The sequence below is a fragment of the Aotus nancymaae genome, unplaced genomic scaffold, assembly GCF_030222135.1.
Source record: "Aotus nancymaae isolate 86718 unplaced genomic scaffold, 86718_ANA_hifiasm-v0.15.2.pri h1tg000064l_1, whole genome shotgun sequence".
Lineage (NCBI taxonomy): Eukaryota > Metazoa > Chordata > Mammalia > Primates > Aotidae > Aotus > Aotus nancymaae.
In genome coordinates this window covers 21,194,149-21,211,481 of record NW_026988479.1, presented here as the reverse complement: position 1 = coordinate 21,211,481, position 17,333 = coordinate 21,194,149, and the positions used below count along the sequence as shown (strand labels likewise).

General features: G+C 39.9%; 1 protein-coding gene across 4 annotated transcripts in view; it reads right to left on the bottom strand.

Annotated features, from left to right (window-relative positions):
• RBM27 (RNA binding motif protein 27) overlaps positions 1-15,097 on the bottom strand; it is an 85,278-nt gene extending 70,181 nt beyond the window's left edge. For all 4 annotated transcript variants that reach the window (XM_012458571.3, XM_012458684.2, XM_012458611.2 and 1 more), the window contains exons 1-2: positions 14,859-15,097; positions 1,591-1,709 (exon numbers count right to left, since the gene is read on the bottom strand). In XM_012458571.3, the coding sequence (XP_012313994.2) occupies positions 1,591-1,709; positions 14,859-14,917 (178 nt within the window). In that variant the 5' untranslated portion in view covers positions 14,918-15,097. The remainder of the gene's footprint in view (positions 1-1,590; positions 1,710-14,858) is intronic.
• Between the last annotated feature and the right edge of the window lie 2,236 nt (positions 15,098-17,333).

Genomic DNA, 17,333 nt, shown 5'->3' with positions numbered 1-17,333 from the left:
AAAAGTGATTTTATCTCTGGTGGCAAATTTACGGTTGCTTATCTTATTCTTTTAAAAATGTAGTATATAGTTGCTTCTCATATATATTATTTGATTTTTTTAATTGCTAAAATCCTTTCTAACTTTTCATAACAAAGAATTCTTAGACGTCTAAACATTCATTTGCCTCTTACCCCAATATCTTTACTATGTTTTGCTTTCTCTTTTTTCATTGCTCTACATTTTACAAGACTCATCGTTAATGTAAATTAACACATTTACAAAAGAAAACATCTGTACTGGTGAGGAATTAAGTAGTTATACTGGGAAGAAATTCTGTCAGTATTGTTTTGTTTCTACAAAACAGCTGTAAAATGCATGAAAAAATATGTAATCCTATGTTTTAGATAGAGAAGACACACTTACTTTTCTCTTTCTCAGTAAATACTTAAATGATATCTTCTCATCACCAATAGCTAAATCAGCTGATAAATGTGTATTATTCACATTCCTATCCCTCCATTCAACAATATTTGCTGAACATCTTCCATCTATCAAGTGCTATAGATTCCAAGTCTCCACTCTCAACCAAACGAAAGGCAAACAAAGGGTAGAGAGACAGATAAATAGGCAAATAAACCTATGACAGGTGGTGACAAGGCCATGAAAACAACAAAACAGGAGTCAGGCCTTGTAATCCCAGCACTTTGGGATGCCAAGGTGGGGCAGTTGCTTGAGGCAAGTTCAAGGGCCAGCATGGCAACAAAGTGAGACCCCAATTCTACAAAAATAAAAATACATAGACATAAAAACAAATACACTAAAAAAGAACACAATAAAATAAACTAAAAAGTAATAAAACAAAACAGGGTTGGAAGGAGGAGAGTGGATGGAGGCATGATACTACACTGTATATAGGGCACTCAGGGGAAACTGCTCTGAGAAGATGACATTTGAAGAGACCAGAAAGAAGTGAGGGAAGAATCCATGTTTCAGGCAAGGGTAAATCGAGTTCAGAGGGCCTGAGTTGGGACCATGTTTGCCATAATTCAAAAAACAGGTAGTCCATGTGGCCAGAGTGGAACAAGTGAGGGGGAATAATAGGAGATAAGGTCAGAGACGCATAGGGGAAACCTTGAGGAAGCGCTGTAGACCATGGAAACGGGACTTGGTAAGAAGATGAAAAGTTAAAGGCACAAAGAGAAGAGGATCATGCACATCTCTTCTTGGATATTAAGAAGCCCCATCCAAGGGGGGAAAAACTGATGAGTTCATCATCTTAATGAACAGCAAGAATAAGCAGCTTCATTATCCTTAAACTGTTATACGTCAATCATCAAGTAGGCCCTGTCAAAAGCTGCAAAAGACCTAATCACCTAAAAAGCATTAGAGCTGCCATTGTCTCAACACAGGAAAGCAGCAAAGAAGGAAAGGGATAAAAACAGTTCTAACAAAACATGATAAATAATTAAGTATGAATGGGTATATTCAACTATTCAAAGGACTCTGACCACTTTCTTTCCTATCAAGTTTGTATCTCCAAGACTTTTCAGGAAGTTTTAAATTTAAAATCTTTAATTCATTACTTGATTGAAGGCCCATAATAATTACCTTTTTGTAAAAAGACATCAAGTTGATCAGCACAAAAGGCTTTTAATTCTTTCTCAGGTTTGTCCTTCTTGACCAGTGCTACAACATAGTTGGCTAAGGCTGAAGGATCAGCATCACATCTAGTTAGACAAAGAGAAAACAAAAATTTTTAAAAACACTTTTTTTCAAACAGTAGTGTCATTAACGAAGTCACCCTTATTTTGGAAAACCAGAGATCAAAACTCTAATCTAAAAAGTGACTGCAACCACCAACAACTTTTATAATAAACATATGCAAACTGTGAGATTTTCCTTTTGCATTTATTTCTATAAAATGATTAGTATGTCTTCTATTTTTAAGGTTCTAATTATACCAAGGATCTTGGGTGAACTCTACATTTATTTGTTCTCTCAGTGATAATAGGGAAAAAATGGCAATTGACCCCTAAGTTGCTATTTGGCTCCCAGCACTGTCAATAACACCCTCAGGAACTATCTGTTCCAGGTGATCGATGAGTAAAAGGAAGGGAAGTGATGGGACAACTTTCTCCTCTCCTCAAGACACCTCTCTCTACAGCTTAGGCAGCAGTATCTAAAAATGGCTATCAGCCCCTCTGCTAATCTCAATGAGTATCTTAAAGATGTTTTTAAAAAATAAGAAAGTGAAAAGAATGGCACTTAAATATTATTGGCAAATGCTTTAGCAGCTATAAGAAAGAAACAAAGATATAGAGTTAGAAAGGAAAAGAGAAGTGGTGAAAGGACAGCGGAGATAACCTTTATCTACCTCACATTTTTTCTAGTAAATAATCCAACACTGATACTCAAAATCGTCTCCTATTCCAGGACAGCACATAATCCTTGGGTTGTCAACTCTTGATGTACAGTAATCTGTCAGACTTGAGGTTTTATGTACATCACATGAAACTAAAAGTTTTCTTGTTGTAAACATATATTTAAACACACAGACACACGCACACACATATAAAATATTCTAGACTTCCTGATGAATACATATTTAAATAACACATATCCTTCATAGAATGGTTATGAAGGTAAAATGAAAACATTCAGGCTGGGTGTAATGGCTCACGCCTGTACTCCCAGCACTCTAGGAGGCCAAGTCGGGAGGATCATTTGAGCCCAGGAGTTCAAGACCAGCCCAGGCAATGTGGCAAAACCCTGTTGCTAAAGAAAATGCAAAAATTAGCCAGGTGTGGTGGTGCATGCCTATAATCTCAACTACTTGGGAGGCTGAAGTGGGAGGATGTTTAAGCCTGGGAGGCAGAGGTTGCAATTAGCCAGTATCACACCACTGCACTCCAGCCTGGGTGACAGAGTGAGACCTTGTTTTAAAAAAACAAACAAAAAATAAATAAAAAATTCAGAATAACAGTAAGTAAAACCATGATGTAAGCAAAGTGATTACATAACCTATAAAACACTATTCAAATCTAACTAATCTTGTTCTGTTATCCTTGGGCCTTCGTTGCCAGCCAGAAAGTTAAAAGGTTTCAGCTCACTTGGAAGGCAGAGGCAAGAGGACAGCTTGAGCCCAGGAGTTGGAGGCTGCAGTGAGTCATGATCATGCCACTGCACTCCAGCCCAGGCAATAGAGTGAGACCTTGTCACAAAAAAAAAAAAAAAAAAAGATTTTAGCTCAAGAGCATCAATCACAGTTCCAATAACTTTATGAGATTAGTAAACAAAATAAAAACCAAGCACCAGTACCTTTATTTCCTTCTAATTTTTATTTTTAAAGTTCATAATTCGATAATTTTTTGTTGTCAATATTAACACCATCATGGGAAAGGCTGGTTCTTTAAACATCCATGCACCAAATTCCAAGAAAGAAAATTTCAATGACTATTAATTTTATAAAACTCAGCGCTAACTCCTGTAATCCCAGCAGTTTGGGAGGCTAACGTGGGTGGATCATGAGGTCAGGAGATCGAGACCATCTAACACAGTGAAACCCCATCTCTACTAAAAATACAAAAACTTAGCCAGGCGTGGTGGCACACACCTGTAGTCTCAGCTACTCGGGAGGCTGAGGCAGGAGAATCACTTGAACTCAGGAGGTGGAGGTTGCAGTGAGCCGAGATCACACCACTGTGCTCTAGCCTGGGCAACAGAGCAAGACACCGTCTCAAAAAAAAAAAAAAATTACGTATGCCACTCTTACCTTGGCTATTCTGTAAACATCTTAAAAAACAGATATGTATGCCAGAAGGTGCAAAAAGAAAAAAAAAAAGTAAAAAAAAAATATATATATATATGTAGGCTGACTTAATTTCACCCCTGAGAACAATAAGATATTTCTGATCAGTGTAGCTCTAATCAACATTCATATGGAGGAGAGAAGGGGAAAAAAATTACACTTCCACCTTTACTTAGAAAGTTTAGTTCTTGGATATGGATAGTCTACACAGAAGAGAAGGATTCAGAAAAATAAGTAAGAATGGCAGAAAATGGCTATGTTATTTTCTCTGGTGTTATAAGCATCTTCAAGGAGTCTAATGATCGGATAGATTTAGTGCTGGGTATGGATAATAAGGTTTCTATATGTAAGGAATGGGCAAAACATTCAGATATTGGATAACTGAAATTGGTTTAAGAAACCCAGGTATCAGCTGGGAGCAGTGGCTCACACCTGTAATCCCAGCACTTAGGGAGGCTGAGGCAGGAAGATCATCTGAGGTCAGGAGTTCAAGACCAGCCTCGTCAACATGGTGAAACCCCTAAAAATACAGAAATTAGCCAGGTGTGGTGGCACACACCTGTAATTCCTGCTACTTGGGAGGCCAGGGCAGGAGAATCGCTTGAGCCCAGGAGGCAAAGGTTGCAGTGAGCCTAGATCATGCCACTGCACTCCAGCCAAGGCAACAGAGTGAGACTCAGTCTTGAAAAAATAAAAAGAAAACAAAAAAAGAAACCCAGATTATCTTTTACATATATTCAGTATTCAGGCTCAAAAAAACGTATGCCAACTTAGGCTGCTTCTGACGAAACACATTTTGATACAATGGAGCTAAAAATCAAGATGAATATACAGGAAAGTAAAAGAGTAGAAAAGTTAGACTCCAGGAAAAAAGAATGATCACAGATTCTAAACGTTTGTTTAGTGTGAGGGAACAAATGATTGTTAATAACTGACAGAATTCTGCACCAAATACAACAGCATGTTTACAGCCAAAGGAGTAGGACCATTTAAATTTAACAGCTTCTAACATATATCCATAAAGTACGCTATGAAGAAAATTACCAGTCTAAAATAGTAAGTCACATTAATTGAATGGTGAAACTTAAATACATTGGGGAGTTTTATGCCGTAATTTTATAGACTTTTATAATTATTCTTACTTATTCTTTCAACCACTGACCCCTCACTATATAATCTCTAAAAAACAGCCATGATACTGTAGCTATAGAATGCTAACTACTCAACAAGATTTCCAGAAGTATGTCACAAAAATCTGAGTACAACTAAGACTCTTGAGAATACAAGATAAATGCAGCATCACCTCCCTCTCCTGAAAATCATCACTTCTTTCTTCTCATACCCAGGAAGAGTACTTAAAATCTTTTAGCTACTTTATTTGGAACTAAAGCTTACGGGGATCCATTTCTGCTGGACTATAATGATAAATATATTTGGGGATGAAAGAGATTTTAATATTTTGGATCCATGACAATCCTAAAAACACATGTCTCTAGACAAAAAGGGACTTCTATTATAACACGGAGATTAGAAAAGGTAATAATACCCTCTTAAATTATCATTCTACCATAGAGTCAACTAAGTTTGTAAGTTTGTAAAGACAAATTAAGCAATCCATTTAAGATCAGGCAGACAGCACATCTGTGGAACTAAAACTCAGCTGCAATTCCACACAAGTAAAATCTGTTTCACAACACTTGTCTTTTTCTAACGCATGTCTGTAAATTTGTTAGAATTTACGTGTGCAATTCCACACAAGTAAAATCTGTTTCACAACGCGTCTTTTTCTAACGTATGTCTGCACAAAAAAATTAACGTATCTTAAGTATCAACCAACGGTTATCTTTTAGTTAAAGAATCAACAAAAAAAATTTCCTAAAGCTTAATGTAACGTACAAATAGGATTCCTTAAAATTCACACCTTGCACAATAACGTTTTAAAAACATGCTTCAATTATCTTTTAAGTTTTTAAAAAATAAAAATGAATTTTTATCAGAGTAAGCTAACAGAAACATTGCCCTAAAAATGCCTCAACTATAAAAATCTCAAATTTGCCTTTTTCCTCTTTAAGTGAAATCTCCATTGTAAGTGTATTACACAACTGCTGAGCCAGTGCATAAGCCTCATAGAAGATTTCAGACATACAATCACAAGATCAAAGAGTAAGGTCCTACACCTTTGGCCCTGAGCCAAACAACACTACTGAAAAGCCATTATCGTTCATTTGCTTTAGGAAAAAAGCCAAAACTACTTAGACCTTTTCCACTTTCAGAAAAATTTAAATGTTTCTGAATATGGATCTAATTTTAAGTTACATCTTAATGTGCTCTTTGTTTCAGAGGTGAAACAACTAATACATGTGCTTCTGAATCACAGATTAAAAAAATGTATCTCCTGATCTCAATGTGTATCAACAGCCATTAAAAATGTCCATATTCTCTGACCAGTAGCTACACTTAGGAAAACTAGACTAAGGAAACAAAGGCAAATATAAAAAATTCTACTGGAACCTAAAGCTACACACACACAAAATGTATTTATTATATAAAAACAGCATTACTTTTTAACAACAACAACAAAAAAATATATATATATATATAGTCCCAAGGTAACCATTCTCTTATCGTTGGATGTTTGTGAAATATTAGGCATCCAAAGTGATGGTTATTAGCTGGGCATGGTGGTGGGCACCTGTGATCCCAGCTACTCAGAAGGCTGAGGCAGGAGAATCACTTGAATCCATCCAGGAAACAGAGGTTACAGTGAGCTGAAATCACGCCACTGCATGCCAGCCTGGGCAACAAAGCAAGACTCCATCTCAAAAAATATGTATGTAATATAATATAAAAAAAAAATGTTTAGAAAAAGTTATGTTTATGGCCAGGCACAGTGGCTCATGCCTGTAATCCCAGCACTTTAGAAGGCTAAGGCAGGAGGATCACTTCAGTCCAGGAGTTCAAGACCAGTCTGGGCAACACAGTGAGACCTCCATCTCTAAAAAAATAAAATAAAATAATTAGCCTGGTGTGGTGGCATATCCCTATAGTCCCAGCTACTCAGGAGGCTGAGGTGGGAGGACTGTCTGATCCTGGAAGGTTGAGGCTACAGTGAGCTATGTCCATGCCACTGCACTCCTGCGTGGGTGACAGAGCAAAACTCTGTCTTAAAAAACAAGGGTCCGGCATGATGCCTCATGCCTGTAATCCCAACACTTTGGGAGGCCAAGGCGGGCAGATTACTAGGTCAAGAGTTCAAGATCAGCCTGGCCAACATAGTGAAACCCCATCTCTACTGAGAATACACAAATTAGTCGGGCATGGTGGCGCATGCCTGTAATCCCAGCTACTCGGAAGGCTGAGGCAGGAGAATCACTTGAACCCAGGAGGCAGAGGTTGCAGTGAACCGAGATCGTGCCACTGCACTCCAGCCTGGGAAACAAAGCAAGACTCTGTCTCAGGGAAGTGGGGGAAACAACCAAAAAAAACAAAGGGATGGCTATAAAAGCAATATATAAATGTGAAAAATGCTTCTGATATAATGTCAAAGATATCAAGATAGAAAATTGCATGATGAGTCTGATTGTAGCTATATAAAAATTCATAAACAGAAGAGAAACTGAAAATACTAATAATTTTTTCTCTATTTTCTATATTGTCATAATACCATAATACTTTTATTTTTATTTTAAAAGTTCAGGTATTTCTTTGATAAGACCATACTGGACAAAATAAGTAAAAATGGAGTTGACTTTCACATTTGTTAATACTTATTAAAGATATACAAATATTGGTACTTCTTTTCAAATGAAAACTTTCTGTCTTAGTCTGTTTGGATTACTATAACAAAATATCTTAGACCAGGCAATTTATTATTTATTTATTTTTGTTTATTTGTTTTGAGACAGGATCTCATTCTGTTGCTCAGGCTAAAGTACACTGGTGTGATCGTGGCTCACTGCAGCCTCAACCTCCCAGGCTCAAGTGAGCCCCCTACCTCAGCCTCCCAAGTAGGTGGGACGACAGGTGTGAGCCACCACACCCAACTAAAGCTATTTTTAAAATTTTTTTTGTAGAGGTAGAGTTTCGCCCCATTGCCCAGGCTGGTTTGAAACTCCTGGGCTCAAGTGATCCACCCACTTCGGCCTCCCAAAGTGCTGGGATGACAGGTATGAGTCCACAGTATCCAACCAACTAGGCAATTTATAAACAAATTTATTGCTCACAGTTCTGCAGGCTGGGAAGTTCAACATTAAAGCGTCAGCAAACTGGGAGTCTATTGAGGGCCCATTCCTCATAGATGGTACCTTCTGTGTGTCTGTCCTCTCATGGTAACAAGCAGCCTCCTTTGGTATTTTTTTCTTTCTTTCTTTCTTTTCTTTTTGATACTGAGTCTTGCTCTGTCACCCAGGCTGTAGTGCAGTGGTGCAATATTGGCTTACTGCAACCTTCGTCACCTGGGTTCATGTAATTCTCCTGCCTCAGCCTCCCAAGTAGCTGGGATTACAGATATGCGCCACCACGCTTGGCTAATTTTTGTGTTTTTAGTAGAGACAGGGTTTCTCCATGTTGGTCAGGCTGATCTCAAACTCGTAACCTTAAGTAGTCCACCCACCTCGACCTCCCAAAGTGCTGGGATTTCAGGTGTGAGCCACTGTGCCCACCCCTCCTTTCAGCCTCTTTTATACAGGTATGAATCCACTCATGAGGGTTCTGCCCATTTAAGATGTATCACCTCCTAAAGGCCCCACCTCTTAATATTATCACATTGGAGATTAAGTTCCAACATGAATTTTAGGGGGACACCAACATTCAGAACATAATACTTTCATCCTTACCTTAAGTAATTAGGGGCTTTCAAGAATCAATATGATGTGGAAGAAATAACCCTAGATTATTTGGAAGGAAAATATATACATACATTCATCAGTTGCAAATACCACTGGGATATTTGGACAATAGTTCCTAGTAGAGTAGCCACCAGCTAAATAAATGCACAAAACTAGACTACTTAAATCTTACTTTTCTAATTGTCAACTACCTATATATACATATGAGGATGTTCATTCATTTAAACATATACTGAGTGTTTACTAAGTGCCACGTATATTGCTTGGTAAGAAAATTACTTTGAACAAAACAGACCTTGCCCTGCACTCCTGTGGCCAAGAGGTGGATATGAAAACAAATAATCACAGTACAAAATAACAAACTGTATAAAAAGAGATTAATAAGAAAGTAAGTAACAACATTGTGAGAGGATAAGAGAAGACAGTGGCAAGAAACGTAGAGCTATAAAAGCAACTTCTGGCTTCTAGCCTATAGCTATTGGGCCAGGAAGAATGAAGTCAGACATCTTTAAAAGGCAGACCAAAGGACATAAGAACAAATATGTTCTTAAGTTAGTAGACTAAAATTTGCCAAGTCTTCTGGCCAAAGTTCTTTTCTATGAAATAGTGAATGGTATCCTTAAACAAGTCCCACAGCACTTTAGAGGCACACTAATTCTCTGAAAGCACTAAGTACACTTAGGAAACTAACAGTACTTCCCAAAACTTAAGAATATACCTCCAAAATACTTAATTTAACTCTGGTAGTTTATTTACCAGGTGGTCAGGTCTAACAATTATTAGAAGATTTTTCCTCCCATTTGGGCAACTGCAGAGATTACTATCCAGAGTTTAATTTGATAAGGACTGCCAACATATAACAACATGTAAACTCTAGAGTTCAACCAAAATATACCCACCATGATCACTGAACCCATAAATATGAACCAATAAAATAAACTTAGTCTGTTAACCTATTGCTGCCTTTTCTATCACACTCCAAGCTGACAACATAATCAATCTCCTAGTGCACTTTAAAATACACTGACATGGCCAGAACTCACAGAAACTGCAGATCAAGTCTATGACTTTGACTAGTGATTCCTGTTCATATGTATAGGATCTGCAATGAGACTCTAGATTTGCCTTGTAACAGACTGATTACTATTTTTTAAGTGGCAGTGGTGTTTAACATTAATAAGCAAAATACTTTTGCAGAGAGTTTCATGTATTTTCATATTTCAGAAACCATAAAGTTTTGTTTGCATTTATAGAATGATTCAAAGGTACACAAAGCACTTAAAGTCTACATCACTAATACTCATAACAGACTTGTGAGGTAGGTCAAGGACAAATACAATTGAGTTGTTTAATAGAAAAAGGTTAGACAATTTCTTTATAGTCACAGAGTGAATTGGAGATAGACAGGGAACTCGAAATTAATGCCTACTAAAGTAATACGGACAGAGGCAAATCGTCCAGAGTTTACAAATTCTACCATGCTTTTTAAAACATACATCAAGAGAAATTTTTACAGTAAGCCAAACAAGCAGCAGTGAATAATACATGTTTATACATTTTATATAATATAAATAAAATATTCCCCATTAAATACAACATGTTTTGATAGAAATGCAGGTTACTGAAAAATACTGCCTGATCTTTTTTTAAACTTGCAGAAATTTCTTTAGTGATGCACTTACCTCCTGAATTTACTTAGAACCTTAAAGAAGTTCACGTTCTTAAAATAAGCAGTTATTTCTGATAGAAAGAAATCATGACATCTCTAAATTGTGCATAATCCCTACATAGTCTCTATGACTAGGATATCAAGGATATTTTGAAAGTGAGGAAAGATGAAGGCCCCAAACAAGAACTGAGTCTAATCTATTAACACAGCTGTTGGGAAAGAGACAAACTTCTTGACTGAGATATTGCTTTCCCTCCTTTTACTGCATTGTCAATAAAAATGGTGGTACTAGTTTTTTTTCAGCCAGTTAAGGAGTCATTTCTCACTGTCCTTCTTCTAGTAAAAGTAATAGATGTGTTTGCCATCTACAAAGGGAGTGGAAGGTAACAGATAAGCTCTAACAGCCCATGACATTTCTTTTTTTTTTTTTTTTTTTTTTGAGACGGAGTTTCACTCTTGTTACCCAGGCTGGAGTGCAATGGCGCGATCTCGGCTCACCGCAACCTCCGCCTCCTGGGTTCAGGCAATCGTCCTGCCTCAGCCTCCTAGCACATGACATTTCTAACTTGTCCATAGGGAATAAACAACTGTATCCTTGATTGATTCAGAAATAACTCCTGTTTGGCCTGGCACTGTGGCTCACACCTGTAATTGCAGCACTTTGGGAGGATGAAGCAGGCAGATCACCTGAGGTCAGGAGTTGAAGACCAGCCTGGTCAACATGGCAAAACTCCGTTTCTACCAAAAATACAAAAATTAGCCAGGCATGGTGGTATACGCCTAGAATCCCAGCTACCTGGGAGGCTGAGGAAGGAGAATCACTTGAACCCACGAGGCGAAGGCTGCAGTGAGCCAAGATTCTGCCACTGCACTCCAGCCTGGGCGACAGAGACTCTGTCTCAAAAAAAAAAAAGGAAAGAAATACCTCTTGTTACATGCATTTGTTTCACTAGGGACAAGATGTAACATTTTAAATGCCCCCCCCCAAGTTTAATTTACTTTAAATTAGGCTAAATAAGAAAATGCAACAGAAAATCATGTGCACAGTTACAGTTTGATTCAAACCTAGCCAGTGCAACTACATTATCTCAAAACCTAACAACTGCTCTGAAATGCTATGTTGTAGCAACATGCCAATCTGCCATGAAAATTTTCTTGAATCTGGAATATGCAAAAAAGTAAATTTACAAACACAACCCACTTTAGCATATCATTTATTATACTTTAGGATCTCTAAACAAACAAAAAATAATCTCTCATGATGACATACTAAGAATAAAAATATATGTGGTATCTGCATTTATTATTTATTATTAATATCTCCATTCAAAACCATTACTTATGCGAGTTTAAAATAAGTATTTTATGCCAGGCACAGTGGCTCACACCTGTAATCCCAGCAACTTTGGGAGCCTGAGGAGGGTGGATCACCTGAGGTCAGGAGTTCAAGACAAGCCTGGCCAACATAGTGAAATCCCATCTCTACTAAAAATACAAAAACTGAGCCAGGCGTGATGACAGGTGCCTGTAATCCCAGCTACTTGGGAGGCTGAGGCAGGAAAACCACTTGAACCCAGGATATGGAGATCGCAGTGAGCCAAGATCTCACCACTACACTCCAGCCTGGGCAACAAGAGTGAAACTCCATCTCAAAAACAAATAAATAAATAAATATCTTAGCCTTTTTTTAAACCCTAAATAAGCAACAAAATTTTTTTAAAAAATAAGCATGTGTGCTTTAAGTTGAACACATAACTCAAAAGGAGAAACTAAACTCAAGTAATCATTTTGAAAGATAATTTTTACTCATGAAAATTACAGAATGATCTAAATAGCTTAAAAAGAAAAAAGAAAAAAGCCTAAGCAAGATGAAGCTCCTACCCAGACTAATTATCAACAACAACAAAAAAAAAGCACTACTCGGAGTAAAACATTTTAGGAAGCTTAAAAAAAAAGAAAGAAAAAAAAGCAAGTAACTACAAGGCTAAAAGTTGTTACCTTCTATTTTTTTTTTTTTTTTTTTTTTAAAGACGAGGTTTCACCATGTTGGTCAGGCTGGTCTTGAACTCCCGACCTCAGGTGATCCGCCCGCCTCAGCCTCCCAGAGTGCTTGGATTACAGGCGTGAGCCACGGCACCCAGCTAAAAGTTATCTTCTATCCAAGAAATAAAATGTATGTTTAACACTTCTTAGAAGGATATCTACCAACAAAATTAAACTTGAAAGTAGTTTTGTTTCGTTTTTTTAAAGGCATCAGGAGCAGCAGGAATACAAAATAAAAAGTTGCATTTTTTTCTTTTTTAACCTTAAATAACATAAGAACACTTTAAACATACAGACCTTTTTCTTTTTTCAACCTTTTCCCATATATGGTCAATTTCATTACATCCATCTTATTTCCCACCTTCACCACAAACCATTTCCATCTTTGGGCTCCCCCAATTTTTTTTTTTTTGAGAGTCTCGCACTGTCACCCAGTCTCCCACTGGAGTGCAGTGGTGCAACCTCCGCTCACTGCAACCTCCGTCTGCTGGGTTCAAGTGATTCTCCTGCCTCAGCCTCCTGAGTAGCTGGGATCACAGGCACACACCATCATACCCAGGTAATATTTTTGTATTTTTAATAGAGACGGCCAGGCTGACCTCGTGATCTGTCCACCTCAGCCTCCCAAAGTGCTGGGATTACAGAAGTGAGCCACCGCGCCTGGCCCTCAAAACTTTTTACTGTAGGGGGAAAAACACCCATTCAAGAGACCTATATTCTTCTACAAAACCTTCAAGTGTGTTCAGAAGTCATTTTCCCTGAAACAGATCAACAGGGAAGTAGCTTGACACTGTCCCCATGAGCTCCTTTATCATACCTCCACACCTCCCAAACTACTCCCTATTTTCACCTCTGAAAAACACTCAATTTTTCCATTAATGCAATCTGACCTAATGAAATCAAAGCCTGCCCATCGCTTCTTCTACCCCTTTCTTTCAAGCCCTAACCTCCAATAAGAGGATAATTAAGAACCAGAAGTAAGAAGGAGTCAGAACATGATCGTTTCTCTTCCAATCCCCTCCCATGCCCTCCCTCTTTCTAAAGACCTCTCTTTATAACCCTATAGCCTTTCCTCTCTTCTCTCTAGATCTATTCCAGAAACTAGCTATACCCCACTCCCCAGATAAACACTCCACAACCCTACCCCTTAAAATGGTTATAAAACATGGCCAGGTCCAGGGGCTCATGCCTGTAATCTCAGCACTTTGGGAGGCCAAGCAGGGGCAGATTACCTGAGGTCAGGAGTTTGAGACTAGCCTGGCCAACATGGCAAAACCCCATCTCTACTAAAAATACAAAAAATTAGCTGGGCGTGGTGCCCGGCGCCTGTAGTCCCAGCTACTCTGGAGGCTGAGCGGGAGAATCGCTTGAACCCGGAGGCAGAGGTTGCAGTGAGCTGAGATAGAGCCACTGCACTCCAGCCTGGGCGATCAAGACAGTTTCCAAAAAAAAAAAAAGGTTACAAAACAAACAAAATGTTGATACCTCTGTTACCTCTTTCAAGCTTCCCAGTAACATTTCTACTAACACTATCCAAAATATTTTTAAAAGACAGGTAGGTCTCTCATTCTTTTCAGCCCCTCATCAATAATCCTACACTCCAATTACCTTCAGGTGTCCTCTCAATCTTACAAGAATATTTACAAATCTCTTATTCTTTCTACCGCTCCTTTGATTCACCAATACCTGTATCTAAAAATCCCTATATGCTGCAGGTATACTCCTCCACCAGTAATGCTGCATAGCCTTTCAACCCTCAACCAAACTTACAAAAACCTCTTTTTTCCAACCTCCATGTATCTAAAAATCATCAGTTCCCCTAGTACTATCAAGTCTTCAATAATGCTTTAAAATCCCTTAATATCCTTGCTATCACACGTATCACCTCCCTAATAATACCTAAAATCCTTCAATGCCCACACATTCTTTTCATCTACTCCATAGTATTTTCCAAATGCTTCAATATTCTTGATCCTTTGGCACTCACCAATAATCACTATGAACCTCAATGTCCCTGCTATCCGTTTCTGCCCTCATATTTCGAAAATACCCTCGATACTCTGCTTCTAGACCTTTCAGTCCCGGAATAATACTGTTTATCAAGCCCTTGATATTCTGCTATTCCCTTCGACATCCCAATATTCACATTTTAAGAATCCCTCAAGAGCCCTGCTTCCCCCTCTCAGTTCTCAAATACTAAATGTTTTCAATTTCCTCACTACCCCTGCTGCCCCTTCCAGCACCCCGATATTTGTGTTTGAAAAGCCCTCGCTGTCCTTGCCTGCCCCCCACCCCAGTCCCACATCCTCGGCGCCTCTTAGTCCCCGGCGCTCCTCTCCCACCCCCACCCCCACCCCCACCACAATGGTAATAGTACTACAGGGACGTCGCCGGGTCCTCACGGCCGCGGCCCCTCAGCGCCGCCCCCCACGCCGCCTCCCCTCCCCCACGCCCCCGCGGGTCCCCAACGCCCACGTTCGCCGGCCCCGGCCCAGCCCGACTCACTCACATCGGCTCCAGTAACTTGGCCAGCCAGGACTTGAGGGCATCCACATCCTCTATGAGCATGGTGCAAGGAAGGCGGGCTCGGCCGCCGCTCTTCTTCAGGCCTGCCGTGGGTCTCCACTACGCCGACTCCTCACGTTCCCTTCACAGCTCCCGGTGCCCCAGCCCACCGGGCATCTTAGGATACTTCAACCTACTCCCCCGGCCCGGGCCTAACAGGAACTAACCCAAGAGCCCTCACTCAACCTAGCCCGAAGGCCGAGGTGGCCGGGAAAGTGTCGAGTGACAGGCCTGAGAACCAATAAGAGAGCGAGGGCCCTGAGGCAAGCCCAATGACAAGGCTCGCTCTCCCCGCCGACGGGCCGTACCCAGTCAGGGAGGAGAGATATAGCAAGGTAGGTGGAGAGCTTAAGTGAACTCCTGGTGCAAGATGGTATCTTGGAAAGGTGCTTTGCCTCTTAAAGGGGCAGCGGCGCCTTTTTTTTGACCACGCCACCGCCCGCCGCGGAATACCGGTGTCTGCTGCTGGCAGTGCCTAGGGGAACCCGTCGAGCCCCTCAGCCTGGTTCCTTCCTCTCGTTTTTCCTGGAAACACACACTCGTGTCCCGAAATGACTCAGCTGTAGTAAATCTGCAACACAACGTGCAATATGTTCACTTTCGACAGAATGCAAAATTTTACTTTTTTTCTTCACACACTCATTTTGATCGGCATTCACGTTTGTATTTTTCTCTGCTCTGCTTTAATTACGCAGAATGTTTCTGGCAACCATGCCTTGGAATCCAGTAATCGTCATTTTTAAAACGTGGCGCACGGATGTAAAAGGCTGAGGCCATCTCAATTTTACTAGTGTTATTAATAAATGCTGCTTTATTTAGGGAAGAAAAACGACTCCAATAGTTTGTTTTTAATTATCTTTTCATTGCATATCTAAAATTCAGTTCTTGGGGGGCGGAGAGGGAGAATTTTAATTAGCAAAAAAGGATAAAAAATAATTTTAAAGAAAAATTAGGTTATTACCTAAATAGTAAACTTACTTTCTAGTAGGTGAGAAATTCCTGCTGGAGTTTTGAAATCACTGATACAGCACTGGTGTTAGAATCTTTACACACAATAACATACCCTGAGTCCCTGCAATTGCCAGCACTGAGTAAGGCACTAGGAGTCCAGTGGTAAGCAAAACAGAGCTCCTTCTCCTAAGAAGATGAACAGTTTATGGGGTTATGCATTGCAATAACAACATTTTGAAAAATACCTAATGAGCACACACCTCATATAAAAGAGATGGATCAACCTCAAACAGATATACTATATATACGTAGAACAGGTATAGGCAAACTTCTGCAAACGATTAGATACTAAATATTTTTTTTGTTTTGTGAGCCTTGCAGTATCTATGGCGACTACTCAACATTTCATGTCTTGGCATGAAATTAACCGTAGACAATATGTAAATGAAATGATTGTGGCTGTATTAAAATAATTTATTAAAATTATATAAAAATTTAAATTTGGCCGGCACGGTGGCTCACGCCTGTAATCTCAGCACTTTAGGAGGCCGAGGTGGATGGATCACCTGAGGTCAGGAGTTCAAGACTAGCCTCGCCAACATGGTGAAACCCAGCCTCTACCAAAGATACAAAAATTAGCCGGGCATAGCTGAGCTTGTCCAGTCGCGGTGGCTCACGCCTGTAATCCCAGCACTTTGGGAGTCCGAGGTAGGCGGATCACATGGAATCGGGAGTTCGAGACCAGCCATACCAACATGGAGAAACCTCATCTCTACTAAAAATACAAAACATTAGTCGGAGTGGTGTATGTCTGTAGTCCCAGCTACACATGTGGCTGAGGTAGGAGAATTGCTTGAACCTGAGAAGCGGAGGTTGCCGTGAGCCCAGATCACACCATTGCACTCCAGACTAAGCAACAAGAGCAAAACTCCGTCTCAAAAAAAAACAGACAAACAAAAATTAGCCAGGCTTAGTGGCACATATTACCAAGACCAGCCTGGCCAACATGGTGAACCACATCTCTACAGATATACAAAAATTAGCCGGGCGTGGTGGCAGAGACTGCAGTGAGCCGAGATGGCACCACTGCAGTCTAGCCTGGGCGACAAGAGCAAAACTCTGTCTCAAAAAAAAAAGTACTTCGAAATTCCTTTTTTTTTTTTTTAAACAGAGTCTCACTCCGCCACCAGGAATCAGGCTGGAGTGCAGTGGCGCGACCTCGGTTCACTGCAACCTCCGCCTCCTGAGTTCAAGCAATTCTCCTGCCTTAGCCTCCCGAGTAGCTGGGACTACAGATGCGCGCCACCACGCCCAGCTAATTTTTTTGTATTTTTAGTAGAGACGGGCTTTCACCATGTTGGCCAGGATGGTCTCGATCTCTTGACCTCGTGATTCGCCCGCCTTGGCCTCCCAAAGTGCAGGGATTACAGGCGTGAGCCACCGCGCCCGACTTTTTTTTTTTTTTTTT